This window comes from Oppia nitens, unplaced genomic scaffold (assembly GCF_028296485.1).
Source record: "Oppia nitens isolate AA-2021 unplaced genomic scaffold, nextdenovo-longstitch-racon4-pilon3 scaffold1_pilon_pilon_pilon, whole genome shotgun sequence".
NCBI lineage: Eukaryota > Metazoa > Arthropoda > Arachnida > Sarcoptiformes > Oppiidae > Oppia > Oppia nitens.
The window spans coordinates 3,479,730-3,492,135 of NW_026533199.1; the positions used below are offsets into that span (position 1 = coordinate 3,479,730).

Consider the following 12,406-nt stretch of genomic DNA (forward strand, 5'->3'; position numbering starts at 1 on the left):
AGAGTTAACAAAAATGACGACAAATTTTATGAAGAATTCATTACTTGTTTGACAAAAAAAACTTATTTTTAACCAAACATTTGTTGCTATTAATAAAAAAGTATTTTTAAATTACATAATAATTATTATTATCTAAATTAATTTGCAATTTATTCACGAGTAATGTATTATATGTCAAAAAAATTATTAAAAAATTTATAACTTATATATTCGTACCGTATATTCAATATAAGTATAATATATACTGTATTTAGTTTTAGTCGATATTAATATAATATAAATTTATTATAATATTTAATTAAAGTTATATTAAATATATGAAAGATTTAATGATGAATACAAAGAAAATTGAGAAAAACTAGTCATACGTTGTGTGCATATCAATGATGGCATCGATTTGTTGATCCAATCGTTTGGATGTCTTCTGTAACGATGAGTCACGTGAATGACATTAAACAAACAGATAATAAAACAGAGTTTCTCTTTGATTGCCGTAAACTGTAAGATGAGATGATAGGAGACAAGCGGTGCGAGTCTTATAACTTATAAATCAATTGATTTACTAAAAGATTAGCACAAGTGTTGTGATGGTTGAGGTGGTTAAGTGCCAAACAGTCTCTCTCTCTCTCTCTCTCTCTCTCTCTCTCTCTCTCTCTCTCTCTCTCTCTCTCTCTCTCTCTCTCTCTCTCTCTCTCTCTCTCTCTCTTGAGTTTACACCTGCTGTTCACTATTGAGTAACTATAATGTCTTAACAGTTTTTATGACTGTTATGTATGTATATCAAGTAGTCATACATAAAACGATTCATATGATGCCATATAAAGGTTATTGATAAACGATATTCAGTTTAATGATTAATGATATATCAGAGCTGACACTCGGAAGCAGTTATGATAAAAACGGTTTGAAAAACATTTAGAAAAACACGTAAACGATTGCAATGGCAATGCCATCGATGGCTGCAATATATTTATGCATCACTTACTCAAGAAACCGCTTGTATTTCACTTCAATGTTCAAACCAATACATCCACTGACAGACAATACTTTTTGAAAAGAAGCGATAAATAAACTTATTTAACATACTTTTACAATCATTAGATCCACCTAAGCATGTCTTCATTGTCTTTGCTAACCATTATTAAATAAAATAATACCGATAGTTAATCTTTGCTCTCTCTCTCTCTCTCTCTCTCTCTCTCTCTCTCTCTCTCTCTATCTATCTATCTATCTCTCACTCACTCACTCACTCACTCACTCACTCACTCACTCACTCACTCACTCACTCACTCACTCACTCACTCACTCACTCACTCACTCACTCACTCACTCACTCACTCACTCACTCACTCACTCACTCACTCACTCACTCACTCACTCACTCACTCTTACTGTTCTCCATTCACCAACTTATTGTTGATATTATATAATTAAATTTGAAATCATTTACATTTTTATTTAAATGAATATATATTATAAAATATAAAAATGTAAATTTAATTTATTAAATAAAACTAATTTAGCAAATAATTGTAAAACTAAGTTGATATGAGTTTTAATATCAACTTAGTTTATGTTTAGACTAACGATGTGTTGTCATCAATATTAAACATTAAACATACAAAAGATATTAGAAATGGGTTTATATACACACACACACACACACACACACACACACACACACACACACACACACACACACACACACACACACAATGCATTATACTGTATATAATTTATATGACACACATGTGACTAAATACAAGTAAATCATGATTTTTAGAGACTACCGAATCACAAATACTAGTGTCGTATTGCATAGAAATCTAATGAATCTAATGAAGTCAACATTTCATCAAATACTATATAATCTATATTTAAATCTATTATTCATCAGATATGCGACTTTTGTGTTCCCCTTTTATGTACTTTTCTTTTTCTTTCTTAATCTCTCTCTCTCTCTCTCTCTCTCTCTCTCTCTCTCTCTCTCTCTCTCTCTCTCTCTGTCTTTGATGTGTAAAATTAGTGATATTAAGTCAATTTAGTGGCAAATCAATGATAAACGAGTGGTCACTGTATTGACATTAAATTCGTTTCTGATTTTTATAGCGTTTGCGATGAAAATCGATTGTAAAGACAAAACGCTTTTATTGAAAGGCCTATCAGTAATATGTTATATAACTTATATATAACTCGCGATATGTTTACTATTATATTGATTTTGTTTTTACATGAAATCGATTACAAATAAAATTTCATGAGATTCATATATACCTAAAAACTTTATATTTATTATTCAGCCGTTGTATTGAAAAATCATATCAATAAAATGTTATACCAAAATATACACAAGTGGCAATTTTAGCAATTTTATCAAACAATATTACATATTTTTAAATAAAATAACAGCAAACAATGTAACTAATATAAGTACTCTTATGTTTATCTAAAGTTTTTAAAGTTTGTATAAACCATATTTTGCTATTTTATAACTTTTTTTTATTATAGTCTAAAATGAAAAAATCATGAAACATTTTGAAACTACTAATACTGTATTATATGTTTGTTTATTACTATTAACATTATTATTTAATAAATTATTAGTAACTTACTGTATATTGAATGTACAATAAAGTGCAAATTATGTTAAACAGTTGTATATTAATTTGTTATATCACAAATTTTTATTATCAATAGCAATTAATAACTCTATATTTTTATTACATAAATCTTTGACATATTAATTAGTTAAATATAGTACTGTAATAAATATGTACTTATAGTGATATTTATCTTTTCATTAATACAACAGATTAATACAATAAATAGTTTTTTTTTGTAATTTAGTACTAATGGGATTTACAATATCAAAGTTAATATATTATTTAACTAGTGTTTTGAACTCAAGTTAAAAAAAAATAGGACTAACTTTTAACTTTTTTTTTTTTTCTTAAAAATAGTAATATTTTATTCAAAATAGAAATTTTATATTTAATACATGGGGTAACAAATGATGATTAAAATTTTTAGATATACACCGTTATATGGAGGAATGACTCTTCTCCATTCATTTAAATAATAATTTTTTAGGAAAAGAGGAAAAGATTTTTCCTCAGTTTCCTCTTTGAGTAGAATATTAGAGTTTTATAAAAACAATATGGTAAAAATTTTAGATATAATAAAATAATTTTGTAAAAGGAAGAATAAAAGAAATGATAAAAACTGTGAATTAAAATAATAAAAGAAAAATCTTTGGTAATTTAAGATGAGGTAAACAACAAAATAAAATAATCTAATATTGAAATAACATATTTATCGACTATAAGGCAGTATTTATGGGATCGTCATCCGGTATTTATTGCAATTTGGATATGTTTTCGATGAGATCAGTATTTATTGACGACTCCCAGACGTTTCCTCTTCTCTCTTTCATTGAAGATTTCTTTTAGTTCCTCAAAGCGTATTTTGTATTCCTCTTTCTTCTCCTCTGAAAGGGTCTGTTTCTTCCAGCTTGAGGACTTGTTGTATGGTCCTCCGTTCCAGTCCTCTCCTCTGTGGAATTGGTTCCAGTGTCTGCCAAAGTTTTTGGTGTTTTTGTCGAAAAACGTACAAAGTCATATCCTCGTCCAATATTTTTCCTCTGCAGCGTGCAGATTCCCCTTTCATTAGTATATCCTCCATTTTCTCTGTATTTCCTTTTTCTTTAACCTCAGGCAAGATATCTTTGATATCTCTATGGTTCTGGTCCCTCATTTCCATATCCCTTTCCTCAATGACTCTATTATCATATAGTATTTTCTTAAGGTCTGTGACGTTCTTCAAGTCCTTATCCATTTCCTCAATGTATTAAATCATACGTCTTTGTGAAGTGTGTGATTATGTCATCATATTTCTTCAGGAGTTGGTAGATGTAAGCCGGGTTTGCCTTGTTATTTACCAGAACATTGTAGGGTACCGGTCCTCTTATGTCAGGTGAGTTATTTTCCTCAAATAATTTTGGGTTGTCTTTGCTAACCATTTGTCTCGCGGTGTTGGGCTGTAACTTTTAACTACACATTTATATACAGTGCAATACAATTATTGTAAATATAAATATGAAAGTTTAGTTTAATAAGTTTGTTATTAACAATGGTTTTTACTGATAGATAAAGTATATGAATGAATGTAATGAAATCATTGATAGCATACAGAATAAATTGTAATTCATGTTTGAATAGAATAAACTTTTCTTAAATAAATATAATATATATTTGCAATAAAAGAATCAGTAAATTGTAATTAACTTGTGTTTAGTAAATACTATATATATATATATTTGTAATCAATTTTATAATACCATATCTAATAAAAGCCATTAACCGTTACGTGAATAAACAATCGAGTCTTTGTTTAATTGAGTTTTGTTTGATTGTATAACAATAAAAAATGCATACATTTGTTGGATAGAAAAATTGATATTATACTTACACTAAAATATATTATTAATAAAAATGTTTTTCTAGATATTTTTCATAATTGCATCAATTGTCTTGATTTTGCTATTTAAAAAAAAAAAAATCATTTCTACATTTGACACATCATTGATACAATAAAAGGCAAAACTATACTATAGTATAATACTGTTGTGATAACTTATGATACAAGTGATTGAGTAAGTGATTGGAGTGAGTCAGTCAGTGTGTAAGAGAGAGAGAGAGAGAGAGAGAGAGAGAGAGAGAGAGAGAGAGAGAGAGAGAGAGAGAGTCTCATGAGAGTTAAAGAGTAAAAGTAAATCGCGAATGAAAACAATTTTTTATTTTTTCTTATTATTTGATAAATTTTTTGAGTCATAATCTAATCGCCTGACTTAACAATTCTTATATATTTTATATAAATATTTTGTATCAAATTTTGTGTCTGAAAACTGTTGGATATGTCGGCAAATAAATAACCTTTATTTTTGTTGCTGGTATTGCCATCAAAATAAAACTACTGTATTTATAAATTTATATATAAGCGTTTAAAGTGAGAGGTTATGTGAGAGACGCCAATTTTGCCAAATTACTGTCCCATTATATTCAACAAGCATTTTATGTTTTGTTTAATATTTTGCTTTGAAATATTAAATATATGTTGTCTTAAAATTCATAATCAATTTAAACAATAGATTTAGTCAATTATAATATTGAAATGAATATATTAATATATATATATATATATATATATATATATATATTGTATACTGTATATAGAATTTATTATTTTGATATAAAAACAAAAAGTGGTATACAATTCATTTAAATACAATACAATTTAAAATAAGCCTTAAAAAGCTCATATACTCTTACAGTTTGCTTTGAGGCTAACATTGCAGCAAAAGTAAGTCTCACTTAAGACTCTTATTAAGAAAAGTCAAATAAAACTCATTTTTGCTTAAGATTTTCATTTTTTCTTTCCTTAAACTAATGGAAGTCTTAAGTATTAGAAACTATCCTTTTCTCGCCTTATTATTTCACTTTTCGTTTATATATATTTTGATTACCACTTCAATAAAATTACTGATATATTTGGGAAAAAAGGATGACTTTAATGGATTTGATGCAAAATCAATGGCAAGTCTTTTCTGATATTATGTTTAAGAAATTGAAAGTTTGCATCCATTATAAAAATATACAGTCATTGCAATCATATGAGCCTCTATTGCATTCACAATGTATTACACAATAGATCTTCAATAATGATCAGTCGGCAAAAGTCTTGATATTTTTGCTCCCAAACAGTACTGTATGTGTATTGAGTTGGAAGTGTTACTAACACTCCTTACTGTACCCGAGTTTCTCCCTTTTACTCCCAATCCACTACTCAGTCATACTTTCAATATTACTGGCAAACAATTGTGTCACAGATGTTGTCAGATTCTGTCAAAATATATTATTCAAAATTTTATGTCAAAACTATTGGACAAATTAAATAAAACGATAACAATATATAGAATAATAGTAAATAAATTATTTGATTTACTTAAATTACGAAATTAACTTTTATTAAAACTATAAAAATCTAAATTAATTATTTTTATTATTGAATTTACTTTTTTGATTATTTAATTGCCGATTTAGATGATTCAATGTTTGTATTATTTACATTGCGATAAGTCATATATACAATTAAATATATGACACTCTATTAAATACATTGGAGAGCGCGCATTATAAGCACTGGGATGTATGTATGCTTGTGGGCATTAGTGGATGGTATGGATGCGGCAAACATATAATATATATAAAACTGAAAGAGTGTTTGTGAAAATGCATGACTCGCTGGTTGTATATGTGATGTGCAGTCTCTCTATGATCACAGCATCCAAACAGTCAATGAGTTTGGGATCTGTTTGTCTCAGCAGTCAGTGTTTCACTAAACGTCTCATCCGATGCTTATATATAAACACGACTTGACTTGACTTTTGTTTATAAAAGTTATTGCATTGAATTTATATATCAAAATTGTTTTCAAAAGGATCAATAATTTCAATAATTGGCTTTCAAACAAACCCAAAAAATAAATGACTTTTTTACACAATGTAATTGACATCAAAGTGATCGTTAAGTATTTATTGTATACTGAAATTTGCCAAATTTGCCAACTTTTAATATATTACAAACTCAATAAATATGATAATTTTATATAGTTTAATATATATAATGTATATCTGTGTTTGTGATTTTATTGTATAAAATGTGAATAAGTATTATTTATTTATATATTTTTTGTTTTGATGTTAAATTTAATAAAATATTTATTAAATTTCGCATAAATCTTTACCAAATTTAATCACATATATTATATATATTAAAAGTGCATAAAATCAAAGTGTGAGTCAAAAAAATTGATTGATGTGTTTGTGGTCATCAAACCAAAACATCGAATGAAGTGCTATACGACTGGCGACCGGCGGGTTAGTAGACGACTCGATTCAGTCGCGGCAATCGGTAACTAATATTTAATTATAATTTCAATTAACTTAATATAATTAATATCAAATGTATAAATTGGTGTTATTTAAATGCATGCGATTGATATAGAAGTTTTTATATGCATTTTATTAAGCTATTGGTTTGTTTGGTATACATTTCCAAAGCTGTTTAATATTCATTGAGTGTCGGCAAGCAATTAAGTGATCCATACTATACTATAAGTACTGATTTATATTAGCATAGATGTGTCGGCGAGTATTTGCATATTCAATATATTTGAGAAAAAAATTTATTCACCAAAAAGTGTTGCAAATATTTTTGTTTATTATAATAACATGAAAGATAGCAGTTTGCATTAATTGAGATTCACATTTGATATTAAAGTTTTATTATAATTATATGAAATACTTTGAGTATATTTAATCACTTTAAAAGTTAATTATAAACACTCATTAACTAATAGTGTAATAGCATTGAGAGTCTAGAGTTAGGCATAAGTAAAGCAAAATGTGGCCAAACTTTTGCGTAAATTTCATGTAATTTAGAGTAAAAGTCTTCAAATGAGACTAAGACTTACACTCTTTGTTCAAAACTACTACTTATATATAGACTTTGATCTCTTCTTTAACTTTTTCTATTCATTCAACATTTTGCCTCATTCTCTATCAGTTCATTATATTTTCCCCATAAAAGGCAAACACAAACAAATATATATATCAATATATAAATTATATATATATATATATATATCTACTGTATTATAACTTACATATAGACTGTACAGTATATGTATATCTACAGTACAACAAATATATAGTTGATGTGCAATACATGACTATACAGTCAAAAAGCTAACACTTTGTCGAGCCATTCGTTATCCGGGTTTTAATACATCCATTGATGCGATTGGAGTCCGAAATGACTTTTGTCTTATAATTTGAATCCATAGCTTCGGTCTCAATATATCTCCAGTGCCCACAACCGGTCAACTTTAACTACAGATTAGATGCATCCATACGGATCACAGTTAATTGAATTGTCAACCAAACTACTCATTGATTTTAACTGAGTGTCCCTTATAGTCACTAACATTGCTGTTTGAATTCAATTTAAGACGTGACTAATATTGGAAGCAAAAAATAAAAATTTGGTTATATTTTATTTTATATTTTATTTTATGAATATATAGTTTAAAAATGAGATTTCTTGTTTCATAAGATATAAATAATTTGTTTTTGCTTAGAACGAGACGAATAAACAAATTATATATATATACTGTATATACAAAATATAAATTTACAAATTATATAAATTTAATTACATCAAGATATGTTGTATTAGTAGCAATAATACATTTTTAATAAATATTTATAACACTTTTTTTTATTATAATTACTGTATATTATAAAAACAATGAAATTTGAATTTGAATTATTTCATATAGTGTTAGTAAGAATAATACATAAATAATTTACTTTATTAATCATTTTCATTTAATATCATTGTTTGTGTCTTAAAGAAATAATATATAAATATATACTTTTACTGCAATTCAATGCTTGAAATTGAAACCTAAAAATATTAATGATTTTTGCACGAAAAATAAATCACTAAAGATATATTGATAAAAAAGCATTTAATAAAATTAAGTTTAAAATATATTTTTATATATATATATAGTTTAATGAATTTTGACTATAATTTGGATACACAATATATTGTCACATAAGAAATAGTGACTTTAAAGTTATGCTACTATTTATATATAAAGTCAAACTCAAGAAATTCATTTAAATTTTGTTTGAGTCGTTTGATAAGATTATTTTAAATCATTTTCACTTTTAATGGTTTTTTAAGATTTGGGTTTACAAACACTATTAATAATAATTTATCATTTATAACTTGAAAATATTTTAAATTATAATGTTGTTTAAGATTTAGCTGATTTAATAAAATGTTTATAAATATAAATATATATATTATTGTATTAATTAATATATCATTGTGTACTATTTATTACAGTAATACAGTAGTAATAATCAATTCAAGGCAATAATTTCAAATTGACCATTATAAAATTATCGTTTATATAAAGATAATATAAGGATTGATTCTATATAATACAATTACAACAAAAAAAATCAAATCCAATAAAAATATATTCTAATATAAAATTAAAATTTCATCAATAAATATGTATAAATGTTAATTTTTTAAACAAATCTAGTTCTAAATAATAATAATAATAATAATATTCATAATTTTATTAAAACTTGTATTAAGTGATTGAGATCAAAATTATTTAAAATATTTATTTTTAAAAATTGTTTTTATATCTTATAGAATTAATATTGAAAGTTTTACAGTTTAATAAAAATAAATTTATCATAGATAATTTTATTTACTATTTTAAAAATTAATTTCATTATAATATTTGCAATTAAAGTCTATTAAATTAGATGAATCAATTGAAAACAATTTTAATATAATAAATAATAAGTTTTAATAATAAATAAATCACATATTTAATTTGAGAAATAAATTTAGATTAGATTTATATGAAAAATAACTAATAAATACTGTACAACAATGTAACAAATTTATAAATACTATTTAGTATAATACGATTTAGTTATAAATGATAGTTCATGTCAAGCCTTTTAAGATTGGAATATCATTAGAGTAAAGCAATGGTAATATTTGATATTATAGTAGTAAATGTCTCATCAAAATATATAAATTGTTGTCAATACTAATGATATATTTTATATTATTTGTTTCAATGTTATTAAAAAACTACATTTGAGAGACTAGTTATACGTATAAATGAGAAAAAAGTGCAAAACTATGTAGACTTTCGCACGAATTCACCTGTTTATATGACTTTATATATATATATATGATTTTATATACAATTTTCTACAATTTGTATGACACAACACACAAAACAAACCTATTATTATTGTTGTTTCTCTTAGAAATTATATTATATTAGCTTTTGCTTAATACCACTCAATATGACAAATGTTAGGAGTGTTTCACTATAACAAACAAACAAACATTTCATTTAAATCTATCCATTTTCATGCTATTTCAATAAGCGATCATTTGATTTAGCGATGATATGTACCGGTATATTATAGGAGAGAAAGAGAGAGAGAGAGAGAGAGCATCGGTAGTACAATAGTGGACATTACACTTGACATCATTAAATTGGATGAAAAATCAAATTTCTTGTTGTTATTGTTGTTGTTATCGACTTTAATGAATACACTCCCTCACACTTTGGTGTCTGTAAATTATTTGTAATATCGATGCCATTATCATAAAATTGGTGATGTTTTTTGCCTACCAGTGCTATATGACTGTATGAAACGATTTGCTAAGTTTTGTGATTTGATTGTCACTCTAAACTTGCAAATACAAGGAGTGAGTGAGTCATGAATTTACCATTTCTTATGCTTTCCTCTTAATATATATTTAGGCCATAAAAGAGTTTTTAGTGATGAATATAATGCCAGACATTTGGGCCGCAAATTCATTGCCTATAAACTTAATGCACATCTTATAGCAAATAACTGAGACATCATTTACTGTGAAAAACGAGGTTTTGATGTTCACTAAAGTGATGCTCATTTGATTGCATCTTAACTTTGAGAATATCGCTTAAATAATTTGAATATTAAACTATAAAATAAAAACATTACAACACAAAAATGTTAAACAGATATATATATTATATATATATATATTATTTGTAAAGTCAATACTAAGTTAGACAATACATGTATTTACTAAACAAAATATCATATGAAATAAAATACATTTTTCAAGAAATTAAGTCACAAATATACACAAACATTGATGCAAACGATGCAAACATAACTCATTTGTTTTTTTGCTGTCTTAAAAATATCTTTTACATCACATATACAGTATTTAGATATATGTTATATATCAGGGTTAAGCAAGGTTTTGGATTTTAGGGGGGGGGGTAGACCGGGGTAAAATTTACAAAATTCTCGAAAAATCTTGGGGGAGGGGTATTGGGTGGGGTAAGATTTTTATTGCATTTTTAAACGGCAATTTTTTCAAAAATCCAAAATCAAGGGGGGGGGTCAAGAGAAAATTCCCTAATATTCCCTTAAATTCCCGAATATTCCCATGTAAATTCGATAAAGTTCCCACAAGTTCCCGTATAAATTCCCAGGAAAATAGGTAAAATTTCCAAAAATACAAAAAAAACTTAAATTTTAACAAAAAATAAATATTTTTTAAAAAAATATTAAAAATTAATAAAAACAAATTTAAAAAAATAAATAAAATAATAATGTATTTAATACTTAAAAATAGTTCATAAAAGCATTAATGATACACTATGCGTTTTTTATTATTTTAGTAATTTTTAACTTTTAAAATAATTAATTTTTAAAATAATACTTAATGTTTATAGTTTATAGATATATATTTTTATTTTTAATGTTATTTTTATATAAATACTGACTGAATACTAATTATAAAATTGAAAATATTTTAATTTTTTTAGTTAAAATTTTAAAAAATATTAGTAAAATCCTTGTAATATAAGTATTTATTGTTTTATTAACTTCTTAAACTATCTTAAACTTATATTTAAATTGTAATATGGTTACTCTTTTCAACAAATAGGTAATTTTTAATTTTTTAGTTTTATATTTTAATTAAAATTATGTTATTTTTAGATGAGTATTAACGTTATTTTAACTTTTTTACTTATTTTTAATCAATAATTAGATTCATATAAATTTAAATAAATATAAAAACACTAAAAAAACTAAAATTAAAATTTTTAAAAACTTCAAAAAATTTTCGGCGCCTTGGCGCCGAAATTTTAGGGGGGGAGTTATTTCTCCTCGTTTTTAAGCGACAATTTTTCCCATTTGGTCAAAAAGTCTGGGGGGTAAAATCCCAAAATCTCGATCCTAGGGGGGTATTTTGGCCTTACCCCCCCTACCCCCTTACTTAACCCTGGTTATATATATATATATATATAATGTATACAAAAGAAAATACAGTTATTTTATTTAGTATTTCTTTGTTTTCAAACATTTTCATTTATTTTTTCTGTTGTTTTATTGCAACAATACTGAGCACAACAACTAAAATATTGCAAAAGTTATCGATTTGTTACCCCAAAGACTTGTTGTATAAGAAAAAAAAAGAGGAAAACTAAAGAGACTTTCAATTTGGACGTATATACGGATGTACTGACTATTCATACCAATTGATGGTCTTATATATATATGTTTATTATTATATAAAATATATTATATACAGTTTATACGGTATAATACATAAATAGTTTTGAATGTTTGATCAAACAAATGCATATTTTCTCCTATTTTATATCTAATGACAAATAGGCTTTACTTTTTAAAAAAAAAATTTAAGACAATTTTCTACTAAAATAAGGG

At 25.4% G+C, this 12,406-nt stretch overlaps 1 protein-coding gene across 1 annotated transcript in view; it reads left to right on the forward strand.

Moving 5' to 3' along the window:
• The first annotated feature begins 3,965 nt into the window (after positions 1–3,965).
• Positions 3,966–12,406, forward strand: part of LOC128966269 (synaptogenesis protein syg-2-like) — a 29,402-nt gene continuing 20,961 nt past the window's right edge. Inside the window, exon 1 of the mRNA XM_054313117.1 lies at positions 3,966–3,972. Coding sequence (XP_054169092.1) covers positions 3,966–3,972 — 7 coding nt within the window. The remainder of the gene's footprint in view (positions 3,973–12,406) is intronic.